At 33.1% G+C, this 21,780-nt stretch overlaps 2 protein-coding genes across 15 annotated transcripts in view; one reads left to right on the forward strand and one right to left on the reverse strand.

Moving 5' to 3' along the window:
• Positions 1 to 17,869, forward strand: part of LOC128167891 (uncharacterized) — a 93,351-nt gene extending 75,482 nt beyond the window's left edge. For 11 of the 14 annotated variants that reach the window (XM_052833863.1, XM_052833871.1, XM_052833862.1 and 8 more), the window contains 10 exons: positions 341 to 560; positions 1,457 to 1,623; positions 2,170 to 2,353; positions 2,588 to 2,746; positions 3,195 to 3,350; positions 3,450 to 3,537; positions 3,727 to 3,802; positions 4,015 to 4,134; positions 7,315 to 7,521; positions 14,654 to 17,868. In XM_052833863.1, coding sequence (XP_052689823.1) covers positions 341 to 560; positions 1,457 to 1,623; positions 2,170 to 2,353; positions 2,588 to 2,746; positions 3,195 to 3,350; positions 3,450 to 3,537; positions 3,727 to 3,802; positions 4,015 to 4,134; positions 7,315 to 7,521; positions 14,654 to 15,589 — 2,313 coding nt within the window. In that variant the 3' untranslated portion in view covers positions 15,590 to 17,868. Of the gene's footprint in view, positions 1 to 340; positions 561 to 1,456; positions 1,624 to 2,169; positions 2,354 to 2,587; positions 2,747 to 3,194; positions 3,351 to 3,449; positions 3,538 to 3,726; positions 3,803 to 4,014; positions 4,135 to 7,314; positions 7,522 to 14,653 lie in introns of all 14 variants that reach the window. The other 3 variants (XM_052833873.1, XM_052833874.1, XM_052833875.1) reach the window with 3 other exon arrangements.
• A 1,963-nt stretch (positions 17,870 to 19,832) lies between these two features.
• Positions 19,833 to 21,226, reverse strand: LOC128166679 (mitochondrial import inner membrane translocase subunit Tim29-like). Its single transcript, XM_052831982.1, has 2 exons — positions 21,096 to 21,226; positions 19,833 to 20,451 (listed from the first exon to the last, which is right to left on the reverse strand). Exons 1-2 carry the CDS (start codon positions 21,169 to 21,171, stop codon positions 19,928 to 19,930), a joined length of 600 nt encoding a protein of 199 aa, XP_052687942.1. The 5' UTR covers positions 21,172 to 21,226; the 3' UTR covers positions 19,833 to 19,927.
• Between the last annotated feature and the right edge of the window lie 554 nt (positions 21,227 to 21,780).

Raw genomic sequence — 21,780 nt, forward strand, 5'->3', positions numbered from 1 at the left:
GATTAAAAAACTCAATGTCGCAAAATATTTTTTCTCTTTGAATCAATCCTTTAAAGTTTTGTGCATTTGTTTTTTTTTTACTCTAAAGGTTTATCTGTAAAAATGAATTCATTTAGCTCCTGTAAATTATAAAAGAAAGTTATTAATCTCAAAAAATTGGTTTATTTTACATATATCAGTCAGGGGTTTTTTGCAAAGAGATTTTATCTAACCACTTTTATCAAAACAAAAAAGAAAAGATTTAGATTTTGTATTCATGTTTAGTCAATCTACTGAGGTAAAAAATCAAAGATGATGTGCAGCTCTAATTTGATGCTAAGGGATGATTACTTTTTTTAAGCCTGTGAAAAGAAATCAGAGTAACGGTCAAATCATCCACTACCATGTGAACCTGCTGGATCTAAACTCAGGGGTATCCATTCCCAGCAGTATTGGCAATGTAACCAACCAGGAATTCAGTATTGATATTAACCACGCCTACAAGGTCCAAATCAGCGCAGCTACAAGAGTAGGCACATCGGAGCATGCAGCTTCTGTCTTCATCCCTGAACAAAGTCAAGGTACAGTAAGAGCTGTGGTGAACAGTCATCCAGGGTCAAGGAAACTGAGTTATTGTTCATTGAAAATAACCTTTTTAACTCATACTTTTGTTTATTAGGTTAAGGAAATTGACAGTGTAAATATCATGTCTACTTGTATTGATTAGTATTGTTGAATATATTAATTGATAACCCTTGAAATGATTTTATTGTTGGATTGACCGTATGAGATAGAAGATGGGGGTTTTATTTATTACAGTATTCAGGTTTAAATGTTGAAAGAGTGCTATGCCAAACTGTATATAATGAAATGCAATTACAGTAAAACTTGTTTAGTATCAACACGGATATAGCGAATTCTCAGATATAGCGAAGTTTTTTTTGAGTCCCCGGTAATATTCTTAACAAATCTTAGCAAATATTACGGCTCTAACGAATTTGGATATAACGAATTTACGGATATAGCAAACTCATTTTGAGTCCCTTAGAGGTGAATAATAACAAAATTTAACACCTATATAACAATTTTTGTTACAGTTAAAAAAGTTTGCACTACCATTAACATGATTTGAATTTATTTAGTTTGAATGAATTTAATTTCATAATTATTTTTCAATTCACAATCCGATTATTAAAGGTATTAAAGTAATGTATTTTTATTTTAGGCCTCAATTAACAAAAGTTATAATCTGGTGAAAGAAAACATGTATATAGTGAATTCGCGGTAGTTATTATTACGAATTCATTATATGGATATAACAAATTACGGATATAACGAAGTAAATCCATTGGTCCCTCGGACTTCGCTATAACCAAGTTTTACTGTACCATGTAAAATCATTGTTGAAAATCAATTGACTGATCAAGAAAAGATTTACAGAGGAGCAGATATTTACAGCCAATGTTTTTTCTTGTAGAACCAAGGCATCCAGAAGAATTTGTAGTAGAGCAGTCAACCACAGACTCTAATGAAGAAAAAATTGACATCAGCTGGAAGCATCCATCCTCCCCCAACCCTTCCTCCCAAGTCCGGTCTTACACAGTGTACTGGTGTAGAGGGGCCCATCTCATTCAGATCTGCCAGGTAGGGAGTCGTGACAAAACAGAGGAAAGGAAAATGGACCTAAGATAACCCCTGCTTATATTATATATGATAGGCATTTTAGACTGTTTGATTAAAAGTACTGGTACATGAAATAGCAAAACCAGTCCGGCTTACTGTAGACCAACTTTTCACAACGTTCAGAAGAGCCTCATTGTCGTCAACATTTCTGAGCCAGCGAATACATCTGGAATTTTATTTTCCTCATGAAGATAGTTGTCCACAACCAGTTTATCTCCAGTAAATCAAGAACCAAAAGTTGTAACAGATAAAAGTTGATTTACAGCAATGTATTTTATATTAACTGTTAAACTAATTATACACTGTCTGCTTTGGTTGCTCTTTTTTTTTCAAGTTTAAATGTACCGCTACATTTTCTTTCATGTAGAAAAAATGCTTCTTCAAGTTATGCTATTAGCAAGAAATGGTATGACTTTTGTGATGATTCATTTTTATTTGTACATGTAATATTACATTGTAATCTTGAATATACATGCATTTTTTAAAGTTTTTTCTTTTTTTTTACAGGAAACAGTCAACTGGAAAGTTTTACATCCAAATAGTTCAGAGTTTTCCATGGTTGTAGAGAGAAAATCAGTCCCTAACATGTTGTTTGGTATATCAGTAGAAACCAGTCCATTATTTTCAAATTCCAGAAACTGGACGAGCTCAGGCATTAAATGGAACACCTGTATCTACAAGAAAAATGGAAGTGAGTTCATTTTTTTTTCTCAAGTGAAGAGAACATTTGTTTTGAATCTATTAATTAATTCATTTAATAAATTCTGAAAGTCAGTGTTGGCAGTACATATATTGTGATTCTCACGTCTCAATTTCCACTTTCCTGATTCAGTACACCATGTTTACACGATGTTAAAATGAAATAGCTAGAGCTTAAATTTTATTGATTCCATAGAGTGAATTTAATGCCCCTGTATGATTTCAGAGCCTCTCATTGCCCCCTCAAGATTCCGCTTATCCTCGCACAGTGAGGAGACGAGTGTGAAGGTGGAGTGGGATTCCTTCCAATGCCATGAGTCGGATGGTTACGTGCAGAAATTTCTGCTGTTTTTCTGTGAGGCAGAGACACTGGAAAACTGTACAGGTGAGAAAGGCCTGTCTGAAGACTTAATTTTTCTGTTCCTGCACTTGTCAAATTTGATACCGTAACTGTAAATACTATGTGTCACTTTTATTGTGGTTTCATCAGTATTTGTGGGCAATGATCTGTTGATTTTTACAATCACAGGATACAAACTTTCTAGTGGACAATTGTTTTACATTAATGGAAAATGTTGACATGTAGCTTTATATCTTGTTTCAATGAACATTTGATTTCTTGGATGGACTTCACAAAGGATTCCAATGAAATTGATGCTCAACAAAGAATGATGAAATAACAGTTCCCTACCCACATGTAGTTCCGACCCATTTTGATTTTGTGTATTTTTGATGTCCACAAAACTAAGTACCGGTAGTCATGCATAATTGAATGTCAATATTTTTTGTTATAAACATGATCAAGATTTTGATGATTTGCTTTGAAACTTCAGGGGGAACATTTAACATAACTGTAGAAGGTCAGGAACATAGCGTGGTTGTGGAAGAACTGGACCCCGGAGCCTCCTACAGAATGTGGATGATGGCGGAGGCAGCAGGAGGGGCGGGGCCAAGCACTGACCCCCTCTACGCAACCATTCCTGTGTCAGGTATATAAATCTGAATCAAATTCTGGGTTAAACTGTAATGTATTATTACTGGTAGAATCCAATTGTATGAAACCATAATATCTATGTGTGATCGTTTAGATGTTCAGACGGAGGAAATAGTTGGGATCCTCGTGGCAGTGCTGGTTGTGTTTGCCCTTACTTTGTGTGGGGTCATCTGCTGTATCAGGTCAGTGTGGGCTTGTTTGGTTAGAGCGGGAATTTTTTTTTTTTAAATTTGTTGGATATCAGCCAATCAAAGAGCTAGGAGTTAATCACATAATAAAACGTTTTGTATTTTCTAGATTGCTGGATATCAGCCAATCAGAGAGCTAGGAATTAATCAGTCATATGATAGTTGTTGTTGATAATGTTGTAGGCGATGCTACCACACTGTGAAGAGTAATCTACAGCCATACGATATTGTCATCCCCAATGTTCAGGCTCCCCCCAGGGTAAGCACTCATCCCACTATGAACTACATGCATCTTGGATTATTGTACATTATACTTTTATTCTTGTTTTTTTGATACAATTGTTTGGAGAAATGTTTTTAATAATTGAGTGGCTGTGTGTAGATCAAGTTACATTATTGACATGTTGAATGTAAATGTTGTATTTAGAAAAGTTTGCTCTAGATTTTTTATTCGGCCATTAAACTTTACAGTCTTCGGTGGTTTGCCAAGAGAGTTCTTATCAGGAAGTGAGTAAAGCTCAAAGCATGATGCTTTACAAATTTAGTCAGGAAATTGATGGAGAGGGCCTGCAATCATATGATATATATAAGGTTATTGATGCACATAGAAGCATGTATAATACATTTGGTTTTTTTCATCATTTGATATGATATATGACATTATATATATGAGGTTAAGGATGCACATAAAAGCATGTTTTGTACATCTGATTTCTTTCATTTTCATTTTACCGTATATTAAACTACCGTATTTTCCCGACGACTCGTCGATGCGGACGACTCGTCGAATTGCCCATTTTTAGCCAAAATTTTAACAAAATCCTACGATACGTCGATCTCAGACCATACGTCGATATTATCACTTCAAAATGGCCTATAAAACTGCAGTACGTTATCAGTGTATGATGCCACGATGTCACCGATATTGCTACCAATTATTATTAATGATTAACATTTAAACAATTACTCTTTATACTTATGCATCATATTTTCAAATACCGGCAACTTCTACAAAGTCGCTTGCATTTTAAACAATTCCCGATATCGCGTGTTATGCAAAACTAAACTTACTTTGTCAGAAATATTTTATTCCCAAGCATTAAAATAAGTATCCACTCTGACTAACGCCAGTGCATTCGCCATTACGTAACCAGCCACCTGTTGACTCGGCGCGTGGTCAATGCTTGTTTAACAATTTCCGGTGTCATAGGCATACATCTGTCTCGTGTCGGACTTCAAAGGGGAATCTCAAGTGCAGAAAGCTTAGCAATTACTATGATTTGATGAAACTTGTTTACTTTGTATCCAGTAATGCAGTTACACGCTATTGTTTTACATAGACACTGTTAGAAATAGATCGATCATTTGTACGACTTGATAATGACGATATACGACATACATACGTTTCCTAAAAAAATTATCTAACAATAATCAAAGAATTGGACAATAATTAATCAATGAACTATAATCACTCTTATAACGGTACTCTTTATATACACAGGGAGTGAAATTGCCGTAAAGATCTCAGCCTTAGGGCAAGATTATCAACACAACCGGTGTCAGCCTATTGTATAAACAGTAGTATTGATAATTGCCGATTACGTATTTTAAGATTGAATTTGACCATTAAATATTTCTGATTTATATTTTCCACTAACAACTCGTTACAAATAAAATAATTAAATTTAAAAAAACATCCCCCGGACCTACTGCAATATTTTCTTCCATTCAAACTTGGTTTCAATTTTACTGCGCAATGTTATCTTCCTACTAGTGATACATAAAACCACGTGACGATGTGTTTATAAAAACGGAACGGTAAAACTTTTAATTGATTAAAGACAATGTATCATTTTTTAAATAACTGTTGTTATTATAATGTATTTAAGTGTTGACAGATGAGTGAAAATGATAATTATTAAAGATGAACAGTGAATTCAACAATGTAATTTTCAATCACACAGCCAACTCAAGATGATTAAAACCAAGATTTTTAATGCTATTTTTAAAAAAATTCTGACATCGAGCCTACGACAAGTCGAACAAGACGATAAGTCGGATGCTCTGCTTCAGAGGAAAAAAATACCGACTAATCGTCGGAAAAATACGGTATTTAATTTTTCCGAATTGTAAATTATAAAATGCATGTAAACATTTCAGTCATCAAATAAGATAACTCAAACAGTCAAACTTTTTATTAAATGAGGATTTTTGTGTAAGTTGGCATAGAAATTTTTTTGTCCACCTAACTTATAAAAAAACAAGAAACAAAATGCTTTACCAGTTTGAATTTATCATTTTGTATTTTGACAATGGAAGAAATCTTGGAGTTGTATTTCAGTTAAAAATTGGACATAACTGTACAGTAATGTTAAAGGTTATTTGTGATGAAGACTCGGCCAGAGTTTTTTATCCTTTTTTTTTCTATTTTTTTTTTACATTTTATTTTCATCATCAGCATTTTATTTTTAGATTAGAAATCAATGAAAACATTTTATCATGTTTGCACTCCATGTAGGGAATCATTGCCATCAAATTTGCTTGCAAACTAACGAAACTATCTACCTAAAGCTTACAAAGCTAGCTAGTCTTACTGATATACTAGTTTTATAGTATATTATTAGTTTTATATATGCTTATTTCATCATAAACAAAGACCTGCTGTATCCTAAAAAAAAACTAATCAGGCACTTAACTAAGAAAGTTGTTAATTCAAGCTTTTATAAATTAAAGTTTTGTTGTTGTGCTGATATAGTAATTTTTCTTTTTATTATTTTTATTTTAGCTAGTAAATTTGCGTTATTCATTATATGCAATAGATGTCATCCATATTGTTCAGATCTGAAGGTTTATATCTTTCTTGGAAGTGACATTATCCATATCAATGTGAAGTAAATGTCAAAGAAATCATAATCTTCAAAGTCCTGGTGTAGTTATAAAACACATTTTGTAAGTTTGCTCACTGATGACCATAAATAGCATTTTTATAATGAGTGTATTGCTGTCAAATTGATAAATTTATCAATAAGAATCAAATGAAACTATGCTAACAATTAGGCGTTCGTGATTTTATATTCTTGCGATTTGTTGCAAACCGGTTGAATCGCGAAATTAAGTACCGGTACTCACGTAAAATAAGGAATCTACAGTATGACAGAAATAAAATGGGGGCGAACATTTCCCAGAATGCAGTATTAGGCAATATGCATCTGCAAAAGTAACACAAAGAGACTTGGTTTGATTTACTTACATTGTCAAGTATTAATATTTTTCCAAAAGAAATCCAAAAATTCATTTCATTTCTAAACTCAAGAAAAAAAACAGAATTTAGAATTGACATCTCAGTCTATCTTTTGAACATTTCCCATAGTATTTCTATTCTGAAGGGAAGTATTCCCTAGCACAACATCTGCCTCGTAGCTTTGCAACTATGTCAGCAGCCTTTTGTTACACACTGGATTACATGGTATTTAAATTCATTTGCTGGACTAGAATGACTTTATATGCACAGTTGGCATATTAGTGTCTACCAAGATATGACCGATTTATTGCTTTGATTATACATTTATTGCTTCTAAAACCCTATATGAAGGTTAGCATGGGTGACTTCTTTTTAGATATCAACATTTGCCTTAATTTTTTTTTATTTAATAACTTTGACATAAACTTCGGTCAATTAAATTATAATTTCTATGTTCTAAAACACCTTTGAAGCTCTATGTCCATGCAAGTAATTTGAATATTAGTAATAATGGTGTGATATTTTTACAGCTTGACTTACCAGTGCCAGTCATACCGCCGAAACCCCCATCAACTCAAAAGTCAAAAACGAAGTATGATGAAGAAGATGATGATGATGACAGTATATACGCCAAGATCAATGATCTGGATTCCCACCCCTCATCGCCAGGAGAGGGTGCTGCTACAGTGCCGCTGCTGAACAAAAACAAAGCCAATACTTTGGATTCAGATGTAAAGGTGCGTATGTATAAGATATATTGGATATGTTCTCCAATATACAATATAATTCAGGGTTATAATGATCAGACTGTCTCTCTACCCGAGCAATTTTATACATTTATACAGAGTTATGCCCCTTGGACATAGAAAATTATTAAATTATATGCAGTTTCCTTTCATTTTCTTTGCAGATGTTTGAAAAGGAGGGGGGTATTAGTGTTTTACAAACATATCTTGTTTATTGAGTATTAACTAAAGATATCCAACTAAGATATCTGCCAGTGATGCATGATGAACCTACACTTTTTGTCATGACATTAATTAGTCAAGCCGCATTCTTGGTTACCCCGTTCTGGAAATTTGTATTCCATTCTCTTACCAAAGATCGTGCTTCGCAAGTTCTATCCATCAAAACTAAAATCGCACATTCAGTAAACGAATTGCCTCATTTTATTTATTCAACATTTAATTGTCAAATCTTAACTTCAAATTCTATGCATGTGTACTCTAAGTAGGTTCCCTGTAAATGCATTGACTCTTAACGTAATCATTCAATATTATTTTATTGCAAGTATATATTTTGATGCTAACTCCTGCTGACTTGGATCCGCCAAAGAGGGTCCACCTACCTTACTCTCATTTTTGCTTTTTTGGGCTGGTTTATCAAAAATGAAAGTAGGTTTTTATTTAATTTTACTCTAATTACTTATCAGTAAAAATTCAATTAGCCTATAGCTTAGGGACATCACCTCCAATGTGTTGAAATACCAAAGGTGTAAGCATGCAGTTACTCTGGTGCAGGCATTTTGTAGTTTATTTGCCAAATGTCTGTATTTCTGTATTGTTTATTGGCTAAATTCAAATGAATTATAAGCTGTTGAAACATATGTACATAATTATAGATATATAATGCTACACTCTATCCAATCAAAATCAAACAGTTCGCTATTGTCTAAATGTATAATTATACATGTCAATTAGCTTGTAATCTTCAGGGTGACCATTAAAGCCCATGAGCCTCGATCTTATTTAGGTTAATTGATTGTAACACATGGTAATATTATGCTTAATCAAGTTTTGCATGTACACAAATCACCACATATGGGTTATGTCAATTGAACAACATCTGCATAAACTCAAAAAACTAGACAGTACCGGTATTTCCTTAAAAAACAAGCAAAGAGGGAAAAATCATAAACCTTAAATAATATGATGAAAAATTATTTTTGATTCATGTAAAATACTATTACATGTATTTATATCATAATCTGTTTTTTTGTTGCATTTGAGAGTAAAATATTTATTTTTAAAAATTGGTATACTTTTTGATTGATGAGATCAATAAAAATATTTTATAACTTTTATCCCAATGATTGAAAACTGATTCATACAACTATGTTTATAGGTAAACAATTGTCATATTGAGATATTTAGATTTTGTAAAATTTATGTTTTTTAGGATAGTTAGTCTGAATTTCTGTAATAGCTAGCTAGGTGATAGAAAATGGAATTTAAGGAAAGAATTCAATGGTTTCTCTACTGGCCAGTTCAAATTATATAATTCATCAGCTGCTGATTTTATTCCTATAATGACATCATTTGGAAAGAGTAAAATTCATTGTAAAATTCCACTACATTGTAACATTAAAAGTCATTTAGTACATGAATATTATCATCTGAGTATTAAGGGATTTGTTATAACTTCATGATCCTTTTTTTTTTTCTTTTTTAATCTGGCGAATATTTGAACTTTGGTTTTTTTAGCTCACCGAGACGAAGTCAGGGGGAGCTTATGCTATACCCTCGGCGTCGGCGTCGGCGTCGGTGTCGGCGTCGGCATCGGCGTCCGGACCTGGTTAAAGTTTTTGTTGCAGGTCCTGTATCTAAGCTATTACTTTTCCTATCTTCACCAAACTTGCATGGATGATGCATCTGGACCTACTTATGGACTTTTAAGACTTGGATGCTGAATCTGAGTCCTAAATTTCAGATGCTGGAGGAGGTTAAGGTTGTTGGACCAGGTTAAAGTTTTTGTTGCAGGTGCCCTTTGATAGCAATATCTAAGTTACTGCTGGTCCGTACTTCACCAAACTTGCATGGATGGTGTGTCTTATGATACTGATGCACCAGACATGCTTGAGTGCTGAATCTGAGCTATAGGTTTCGGATGCTGGAGGAGGTTAAGGTTTTTGGGGCAGGTTAAAGTTTTTGTTGCAGGTGCCCTTTGATAGCAATATCTAAGTTACTGCTGGTCCATACTTCACCAAACTTGCATTGATGGTGTGTCTTATGATACTGATGCACCAGACAGGCTTGGGTGCTGAATCTGAGCTATAGGTTTCAGATGCTGGAGGAGGTTAAGGTTGTTGGACCAGGTTAAAGTTTTTGTTGCAGGTGCCCTTTGATAGCAATATCTAAGTTACTGCTGGTCCGTACTTCACCAAACTTGCATGGATGGTGTGTCTTATGATACTGATGCACCAGACATGCTTGAGTGCTGAATCTGAGCTATAGGTTTCGGATGCTGGAGGAGATTAAGGTTTTTGGGGCAGGTTAAAGTTTTTGTTGCAGGTGCCCTTTGATAGCAATATCTAAGTTACTGCTGGTCCATACTTCACCAAACTTGCATTGATGGTGTGTCTTATGATACTGATGCACCAGACAGGCTTGGGTGCTGAATCTGAGCTATAGGCTACAGATGCTGAAGGAGGTTAAGGTTTTTAGAGCTGGTTAAAGTGTTTGCTGCAGGTGCCCTCTGATGATTATATCTTACTTACTACTTGTTCTAACTTCACCAGACTTCCATGGATGGTGTGTCTTATGATACTGATGCACCAGACAGGCTTGAATGCTGAATCTGAGCCATAGGTTTCGGATGCTGAAGGAGGTTAAGGTTTTTAGAGCTGGTTAAAGTGTTTGTTGCAGGTGCCCTCTGATGATTATATCTTAGTTATTACTTGTCCTAACTTCACCGGACTTCCATGGATGGTGCGTCTTATGAAACTGATGCACCTGACAGGCTTGAATGCTGACTCTGAGCCATAGGTTTCAGATGCTGGATATGGTTAAGTTTTTTGGAACAGGTCACATGTTTAATAGATAATAGTACTATTTCAAACTTGCATAGTTGATTAAACTGTAATATGAATGAATCACAGAGGAAGCTTCAGATGCAGAGCTTGATCTCCATTATCAAGGATGCTAAAAAATATATCTTAGTTATTACAGGTCCTAGCTTCACCAAACTTGAATAGATGGTGTGTCTTATGATACAGATGCACCTGACAGGCATGGATGTTGAATCTGAGCCAAAGGTTGCGGATGCTGGAGCAGGTTAAGGTTTTGATTGCTACTGCCCTCTGATGATGATATCTTAGTTATTACTGGTCTGAACTTCACCAAACTTGCATGGAGATGCGTCTTATGTATACTGATGCACCTGACAGGCTTGAATGCTGAATCTGAGCCATAGGTTTTGGATGCTAGATGAGGTTTAGTTTTTTTGGAACAGGTCACGTTTTATAGGTGATAGCTTGCATAGTTGATTTAACTATATTGTAAATGAAACGCAGAGGTTGCTTCAGATGCAGAGCCTGATCTCAATGATCAAGGATGCTAAAGAAATCTCCCACCTCACTCAAACTTGCTCGATAGATAGATGTGTTTTTTGATAAATGATATAACATGATTCCTATGATATAGTATTTTGTTATACTTTCATGTTAAATACTGAAATCTGATTGGTTAAGACGCAGTTAATAATATTTTCTATTGCCCTCAGCATTAGCAACGCACTTAGCTACAGGTAACATTAAAAAATGTTACATGCGTGAAAATTATGCGCGTACGGTTCGCTGTAGAATTCACGTTACTCCTATATAAAAGCAGTAAAATTTTCTTAAAATTAAGACATTCAGTATAACAAAATAAATAGTGCCTGTTTGGGAGGATAACAGTTGAAATTGACACCCCTCGAAAACCATTGTCAACCTCCGCTTCGCGTCGGTTGACAATGGTTTTCTCGGGGTGTCAATTTCAACTGTTACCCTCCCAAACAGGCACTATTTATATAGTATGGGATGAAACAATATTGTTTAATATAATACAATATAATATCATATGTAATATTATAAAAAGTTATATGATACGATATGATATTGTATCAATTTTTTTGATATTTTATGTTATGATATTGTATCATGATATCGTTATGTATAGTATTGTATATTATGATACAATATTGTATAATATTATATTGTATTATTAATTTATTATTTTTTCACATGATACTATTACATAAGATATTGCAAAATATAATATTGTATCCTATGATACAATATTGTATATTCTATAATATTGTATCATACGATATTGTATAATATGATATTAGTTTCTGTAATAAATAGAATTATATCACATGAAATTGTATAATATGATACTGTAATATTATATATTGTTATACTTTCATGTTAAATACTGAAATCTGATTGGTTAAGACCCAGTTAATAATATTTACTATTACCCTCAGCGTTAGCAACGCACTTGGCAACGGGTAATATTAAAAAATGTTACATGCGCGAAAATTATGCGCGTACGGTTCGCTGTAGAATTCACGTTACTCCTATATAAAAGCAGTAAAATTTTCTTAAAAATTTTAAAAAAGACATTCAGTATAACAAAATAAATAGTGCCTGTTTGGGAGGATAACAGTTGAAATTGACACCCCTCGAAAACCATTGTCAACCTCCGCTTCGCGTCGGTTGACAATGGTTTTCTCGGGGTGTCCATTTCAACTGTTACCCTCCCAAACAGGCACTATTTATATAATATCGTATGATATGATATTATATAAATAGTGCCTGTTTGGGAGGGTAACAGTTGAAATGGACACCCCGAGAAAACCATTGTCAACCGACGCGAAGCGGAGGTTGACAATGGTTTTCGAGGGGTGTCAATTTCAACTGTTATCCTCCCAAACAGGCACTATTTATTTTGTTATACTGAATGTCTTTTTTAAAATTTTTAAGAAAATTTTACTGCTTTTATATAGGAGTAACGTGAATTCTACAGCGAACCGTACGCGCATAATTTTCGCGCATGTAACATTTTTTAATATTACCCGTTGCCAAGTGCGTTGCTAACGCTGAGGGTAATAGTAAATATTATTAACTGGGTCTTAACCAATCAGATTTCAGTATTTAACATGAAAGTATAACAATGTATAATATTATATTGGTTTATAATATGATATTTTATCACATGAAATTGTATTGTATGATAGTGTAAAATATATTATTGTATCATATGATACAATTTGTTTAATATAATATTGTATTATATAATATTTTACTTTATCATATAATATTGTATCATTTGATATGATACAATGTTGTATCAAATTATAATGTATTATATGATACAATATCATATTATGTATAAAAAATGATACAGTATCATACAATATCATACTATTTTATACAATGATATCATATGTTTCAATGTTATGATGTGTTATGTAATATTGTATTGTTATATAATACTATATTGTTTTATATATTATGATTTTGTATTATGTGATCAAATACAATAACGTATAACACTATATAAATAGTGCCTTTTTGGGAGGGCAACAGTTGAAATTGACACCCCGAGAAAACCATTGTCAACCGACGCGAAGCGGAGGTTGACAATGGTTTTCGAGGGGTGTCAATTTCAACTGTTATCCTCCCAAACAGGCACTATTTATTTTGTTATACTGAATGTCTTTTTTAAAATTTTTAAGAAAATTTTACTGCTTTTATATAGGAATAACGTGAATTCTACAGTGAACCGTACGCGCATAATTTTCGCGCATGTTACATTTTTTAATGTTACCCGTTGCCAAGTGCGTTGCTAACGCTGAGGGTAATAGTAAATATTATTAACTGCGTCTTAACCAATCAGATTTCAGTATTTAACATGAAAGTATAACAAAATACAATGTCATATCATACGTTACAATATCATATCTCATCATTGTTTATTATGGTATGTTATTGTATTATATGATATATGTTGTAAATATGATAGGATGCAATATTTAATTTTATATTATTGTATTGATTAACATGAACATATGATTATCATACAATTTTTTAACAGATGATATACGATATTGTGTCAAAACAGAATCCATGAATATCTAAGATCATAAAGTATGATTTTCATTTAATATGATAAAGGTGGTCTCATAAAGGTGAAGTCTCATAAGGGTGATGTCTCGTCTCGGTGAGCTTTGTAATCTGTGATTACCTATGTTTCTTTTTTAATCTGAGGCAATATTTGCACTTTAGCTAATATATATGTGTTACATTTAAGGTATTATGGAGATAAGTAAGATCATTACTGGCAAATTGGTAGGAACAGCTGTACCTGAAAAACATTAAGATACTCTAAACCCAACTGTTGTTAATCCCAAAGCTGTTTTAAAAAGCTTGGAGTGAACTGCTTCATTGAAGCATAAAAAAAGCATTTAATAGGTGATTAATTTTAGTCAATTTAATGCTTTCTGTGACATGACTAACATACATTTTCTTCACCTCTTTATTGCTCTTTTTACTTATTTGCACTAAGCTTTTTATTATTGCAAAAGAATAAAACAAACAGTGCAGCAGGTGATTTTCTCCATCTAACATGTGTGATCTATATTCAATTTGTTTTATATTGTTATTGCCTGTTTCACTGATGTGTACTTAGCTTTTCAATTTTGCAACATAAAATGCTTATGACAATCCTTACTTTTTTTTAACTATATGAATACTTTAAGCTATTAAAAATTCAGTTATGGGTATCCTATAGAAGAAATAAATATTCCCTGAAAGTTAAAAAATTTTCAATAAATTACTGTATGTCGTTTTTTTTTGTGTCACATAATTTGTGAAAAAGGGGTAAATGTGTAACCCTTTCCGTTTGCATAATAGTACATGTATATCATTTTCAAAAATGAAACTGGACATGATTTCAGCGATTCATATTTTTTGAGATGTAAAAGTGATCATGAAAAAAAAAAAAACCTGGAAATTTAGATTATTGCAGAAATAACTGAATAAATGATGTGACCCTTAAAATTGTTTTTTTTTTTAATAATGAAAATTAATTTTGTTCTTTGCAGACAAACATATTTGATGATAAAGCCAGGTTATTAAACAACAATGCTTGTCTTGCTGACTCGATGAGAAATGGAGTTATGAACAGTGCTGAAACTCTGCTGTGTAGACTTCACCCATCCCATATAGCCATGTACTCGTACAATGGAGGCAAGTTTGTCCCAAATGTGAAATACATGCCTCATGAAAATGTGAGTCAAGTGTTCAAGAACAGGACGATTGATACAGCAGCTCTGGCTTCCTGTTCACCGTATGACTGTGTGGACGTGACGGGCAAAGCGTACTCTGTAAAAGATTTCTGCACACGCAATGGAAAAGTGATTTCTGAAAATGGGACCAATACATGTGATTCCCTTTACTTGAAGAATGACTTGTCGGGTTCACCAGTAGGCAGGAAGGAGTACATGACAAATACTGGTTCAAACCGAGACATGAAGGAAAACTTTAACATCAGGTTGACATTGGACAGACGTAAAACACCAGACAGCTGTTCTGAAAATGCTAACACATTCAATTTGCATAATTCTTCCATTGGGGATGAAAGATATCACATTAACAGTGTTGATAACAAATGTAATATCAATGACTCGGACCTTGATAGCAATCAGCTCTACCCAGCTATCACGTCTTACTGTAAAGCTAACCCAACTTACCCAGTTGACCCATATTTGACAAACGATCTGAACATGAGCTTCCCCAGGTCGGGAGGGAATGGCTACGTGGACCACAATCAGTTTAACATACAATCGGGCACAGTACCACTGACTGATTATATAACGACCAGTGCTAGTGAGAGACTCAGCAGAAATCCTGAGGGGGCAGGGAACCAGTTGAACGTCCTATCGGGGACCAGACCGGTGAGCGAGGTGGTCAATGTCCCTCCACATTTCTATGGCTCCCTGTCTCTACTGGACAATGATGGTGAAGTGACTGAGCTCTGATCCATTGTCCGGGACTGATTGGTGTACCACACACAGCTAGACAATCCAACAAGCACAGTACTGCCTCTCCTTATATTGGCTGATATTTGACATGAACATGATATTATTTAACATTTTTTGTAGAAGTTGATGCTGATATTATGATTTTTCAGTGCTTTGAAGGGAAAAAACCCTTCAGAAATTTAACAGTTTTAACTTGTCAGACAAAACCGGGTATCTTGAATCAGAGAGGCACTAAGTGCTACAAAATATACAGAGCTGTTGTTGTCTGTTTGCTAGTCAGCTAAGTCTCAAAGTAATGCATTTAATGCAGCTTGTCTAACTAAAAAAATGCTCTGCAAAACAAGTTATGATGCAGTTCACCTTTTGTAAGATTTGGATACAAATACAATGTACATTGTCAGTCATGTGTTTTTAATTTTCCAGAATTTTACATGTAGGTATGTCTTTTGTATCACCATTGCTATTTACTTTTTTCATTAGATACTTGAGTCAAATTAATTCTCTGTATTTGTCAATATTATGTTTACATTTGTAAAAAGTTCAAGCTTAAAGCTACTAGGATGCTATGTGGAAAAATTGTACATATTTTTAAATGTTGTAGAATGAAATTAAGTGTTTAAAATCTTATGGTCTTCTAGAATAGAATATAATTCTATTGCTATGTTATCTATTTATCTCTACCATATTGCATTGCAAGTAAACTTAAATTGTAGATAAACTATATCACAGCGAGATTCTTCTAGACTGAAAAATTCTGACGTTGCTCTCAGTCTCGAGTCGACAAACTTCACTGAGACTGCTGAAAGGCTTTAACAGTGTTCTTTCTACTGGTTTTTTTTTTTTTTTCTTTTCATTTACTGTAAATGTAAATTTTTATATTAATGAATTTACATTTTATAACTTCCCTGGGGAAAAAACGAACATGTATGTTAATTGACTCAAAATGACATTAATGCATTGAATGGTTAACTGTGTATGCTGCTTTTTGTAAAATAAGAATGTTTTTAACCTTGTAATCATGCTGCTTGGAATAAGGGTACCACACCTAAATACCTCATAAACTATTTACTGATTCTGAATACCTCGATATGGTTATTCATTACACCAATTTACATTTAAACGCATTTTACGATATCCTTTCTTTTTGGATTTTTTTTATATTTTATCATTTTCAGCAAAATTTATCAAATCATAAATGACTTTATATAATAAAGATTTTTTTGGTTAAGGCATTTGAGAAAGAAAAAAATCCCTGTAAATCATTTTAATGACCTGTAGAGTAGGACAGGAGAAGATTCTTTTCTTTTTTTCAGTAAAAAATAAAATGGAGATTAGTATTGCATAATAAAGTTCAACGGGCCTAATTTACCTCTCATTTTTTGAGATGTTTGTATTTGAAGTGTAATCTGCTGTGTATACTGTGCTTAAAATATATGTTCCATATTTTTGTGTCTAGTTTAATATACATGCACAAGTTTGCAGTTACATCCCTTTAACAGTATCAATTGATCTATTTTATTCTACTAATGTAAACAGTATCTGGTAATTTTCCAAACTTCCATTTTGGGCTTTTTTGTGAATATTTCATATTTAAATAGTTCAAGAATTTCATAATTCTCAAAAAATAGAATATGCAGATATTATTTGCTATATAAAACTTTCGTTTTCATAAAAGTATAAGTGGCACAAATTAAAGTAAAATTTGCAGGACACATAAAAAATTCCTTGCATGTGAAATGTGTTCATTTCTTCATTTGCAAAAATGATTTGTATTTTTACATTCAAAAATCAAAATGATAATAACCCCTTTTCACTGCTTTTGGATTCAGTGAAGTGCTCATTAATGCATGACCAACATTAATATAATTGTATAAAAACATTGGTTGTGAACCCATATTATTGCTCAAAATGTATGATATATTTAATTTAAGGCTGTAAATTGCTGATTTACTTATTTGTAAATATGACTGGTGATTTTTTTGGCAGCAAGGTAAAGGCATGGGCATTGGCTGTTTCTTTATATGTTAAGCTTATGTGTATGATCGTCTTATTTGACTAAAATATGAATCTCAGTTGTTGTTTATGATTTACATTCCTGAATAAAATTTTCCAGCAATAAATCTGAAATGAGCATGTTTTATTTTGATTACTGCAAATGTGTACAATATTTGACAGAAATTTATATTTCAACAAGTTAGCGTTGGTTTAAAGTTAATTCTAGATGCACCTAATCCTTCTACATATAACGTTATATAAGGCAGGGTTTTTAAAACTAAAACCACAGTCCCTTGTCAGGCCAAAAAAATTAAATGCATTGGTTTTTAGACACTAGGTGAAATGCTACTGCATTGATTTTTTTTTTGATTTTTTTTACACTAATGAAAAGGGGAAAAAACTCAATCTTCAAAGTTTAAAATACATGAAAATTCAGTTACCGTCCTTGCAAATAATGCAATAAAAGCAAAAATATAGTACTGGTACCTGCTTGCCTTTTCTTTTTGGTCTGTTGATCGACCAATACATACATTCATAAATGAGTTAATTAGAACCATTTTAACAAGACCTTGGACTTTCGGTTAGACGTAGCTATCTATTTCTTGCATCAAAACAAGTTAAAAATGAAGCGAAATATGCACCGATTGCGTTGTCTCAGCTCAAAAGCCAGACAGATCTTGTTGATTTCAAAGAGCCATGGCTGAGTGGCCAGCAATGAAATAGACAGGCCTATGTCACATTGCTGTTTGACACAACTACCTAAAGTCCAAGCTCCTGTTAAAATGTTTCTATGTTTAAGAGCAATGACTCTTAAAAACCATATTATTGTTTATATTGTCATCTAAAATTAGCATTGTAAACAACCATATTTTCACATCAAAGGGTATTTTTTGTTGTCGATGACTCGATATTTACGATATATCATCTTACCAAAGTCTATAACTACACTCGCTTGTCAAAAGTATGTCAATGTTGGGTTTTTTTGCCCCTGTTTATTTCATTGAAAACAAGACATATTTCAATAAGGATTCTGTTGCTTTTTGTCAGATTTTAAAGAAATGTATTTTGATTAAAATTGATTTAATTTGCACTTTTTGACATGCATCGAAACAGTTTTTTAATGACTCATTTGTAAAATTTGATACATGTGTATTTCAAACATAACAGTAGTAGTTGGGGCTATATGGATCGTGGATATCAGCCTGGGTAGCTCAGTGGTAGAGCTCCTGACTAGAGTTGCAGGGGTCCCTGGTTCGATTCCCGGTCCAGCCATATTTTTTTAATATTCCTTCTTTCCTATTACATAATAAAAGGATATCTTTTAAGAGTTCTACTATATATCATTATCTTTTGCAATAGAATAATCCTATGTAATAGCCAAAAAACCTTGCTTTGGATTATGAATATCAAAAAAATTTCAATCCCAGACTTTTCAAAATCAATCAAGGGGTTACTTTTAAACGATTCATTGAAAATGTTGGTTATCAATGAAATACTGTAAACGTATTATATTTGGCGTGTACGATATTTTGCGGAAATTAGTTTTTGAACAAGTTGGCGTAGATTTGAATTAGCGTATCCTTTAATGTGACTATTCTTATACATTACATGCATGGCATTTAGCGATGTACTTGATTTAGCGGAAGTCGCATTCCGCCAAAAGCACTAAATAGAATCCACAGCCTAATGTAGTATGTTTACAGTATATAAAGAAAAGAAAAAAATTGACATACTTTTCACACCCAAGTGAACGTATTATTGCAATTATTGCTGTTATTGAAGTCAATACAATGATTTAGCTACCTGAGAAGTACAATTTTGTACTTAAAGGATTGATATATTATCACATTGTAATAAATATTGTTGATAATTTAATTCGTTATATCCGTCAAGTTTACAACATGTAATATAGTAACGGGGAATGAAAATCACTTCACTGTAAGCGTCAATTCATTATAAGCGTGTTTGCTATAACTGTGTTTTACTGTATTGTCATTTTGTGTACCATGTTGTCAATACTAACATCATGATTGTTTTAAATGAATGATAGTAGAAAAACAATAAAACTTACAACATTTATAAATATATATGTACTAAGCTTCAATCTAAAGCACTTTCGATAAATCATAGAATTTCAATATTCACATTTCTATGATGAAGTTAACCTGCATAATATTAAATACAGATAAGTAATAAATTATCATTTAAACTTATTCAGCTGCAAAAATCTTAAGAAACAGCAGACTTTAAAAAACAAGTTTTATTATTTAGATACAAATTTCCTAAGACAGCCCTTAGAAATGAATGCACAGAAATTGATCACAAATGAGAATAACATTATCATATCAATGATGTTAGCTTCAGTGGATTTACAGGCATTCCCTGAGCATCCCATTCCTCTGGATTCACATCATAGTCTAACATAGCCTTCCGTAAATTCAGGAACCGACCCAATATTCCAACCTCTACAATATTCTTGTGAAAATCCATCCAGTGCGGCTTAATAAGTTTACACCTAGCTTCATACAAGTCTGATTCTTTTGACAGATTGTCAAAATAAATGATAGAGAATAATAAGAGACTTTGGTATTTTAACCGCCCATCTCGCTGGGCTTCCAAAAGTCTACAGAGGTATTTGTCAGTGTTTACATTACGGATTGGTTCACCAATTAACAACATTTCTTGACCATCTTCTATTAACTCTTGCCGGAAATCTCTCTCTGTCGGATTTGTTTTGTAGAGAACTCCAACAAATGACAGTAGGGATATATAGAGGGATGCTTTCACTGGGCGGTCTTTACAGTCTTGAATGGTCTCCTGGGCAACTACTTTGTAGTCATTGATGATGCTATAAATAAAGCTACCTGAAAATCACACAAAAAATTCATTATTCCCCTCTGTATAAAAATACAAATCAATCCATTAGCTTATTAATGTCATAAATTTGTATTGGCATGATATTTTCACGACAAAGATATTAATCTGATGATCAGACAGGTTCTCAAATACCAGCACCAGATACTGGCAGATAGCTCAGTTGGTAGAGCACCCGACTAGAGATTCAGAGAGCCAAGATTGAATCCCAGTCTGTCCGTCACTACTTCTCCCATCATGTGGTGCCTTGTCAAAACCTTGAACAGGTTAACTTATATCAGGGGAAAGAGCCTGGGGTTAACTTTAAGGACAAAGATCATTTCATGGGGAGCAATGTTATGGTCAGACCGGTTTGAAAACTCATTACTGGCGCCAGATAGCTCAGTTTGTAGAGCTTCAGGGGGTCTTGCTCACGAATCATGATAACATTCACGGCAAGGTAAAAATTGAAATAAAACATTAACTAAAAACTATACAGATAAGAAATTAATTACTATCGTGCAACATCTATTAACCTTCTCCCCGAATTTCCTCTAACGGTTATATGTAACAAGCTGATTTGAATTGAAATAGAGCATTGAATTTCAGTTCATTTTTAAGTTTTGCATCTATATAAAATAAAATAATATCCTACCAATTTTCTCTAATTTTCCTCCTTTAAACTTTTCTGGTAACGTTGGTTTAAATTTCTGTAAAACTCTGGCAGCCATGCTGCTGCTTTCTGCTTTCCGTCTGTCCTAATTGCGGTGTCAATGCGGTTCGTTCCTAAGAAAATTTGACCAGGTATTTTCAATCACCTTCTCATTTTCAGGTCCGGAAATATTTTTTTTCGAAGAATTAGTTATTTTTTAAAAACAATGAATTTTTAATATTAAAAATTTAATCACTTAAAATGAAATTGGACTCTAACGTATTTATTAAACTTTTCAGTAACGTTATATCGACACCCAGATGTCAGATCATTTGAAATAAAAAAAAAAAACCAGATAGGCCTAGAATGTCGTTTGTTTTAATTTTAATTTTTGGAAACCGATGAGAGCTGGCTTTGGAATACAATTAAATCATTTTCACCGCTTAAGGTTTTCTAAAAACATCAGTTTTTCAGGCAAAAAAATATTCTCAAGCAGCATTTTAAATATGATTCAATTTACAATGTATAACAAACAATGTACTGCATCTTTCAGTACCTCTATATCAGGAACTGCTGATAAAATGATATTCATAATAAAAGTATTTTTGGAATTTTTTTAATAAAAAAAAGCAGTCAGAATATAATATAAAAAATAATTTTATGACATAAATATTGTTGTTAAACGGCA

Source organism: Crassostrea angulata, chromosome 10 (assembly GCF_025612915.1).
Source record: "Crassostrea angulata isolate pt1a10 chromosome 10, ASM2561291v2, whole genome shotgun sequence".
Classification (NCBI taxonomy): domain Eukaryota; kingdom Metazoa; phylum Mollusca; class Bivalvia; order Ostreida; family Ostreidae; genus Magallana; species Magallana angulata.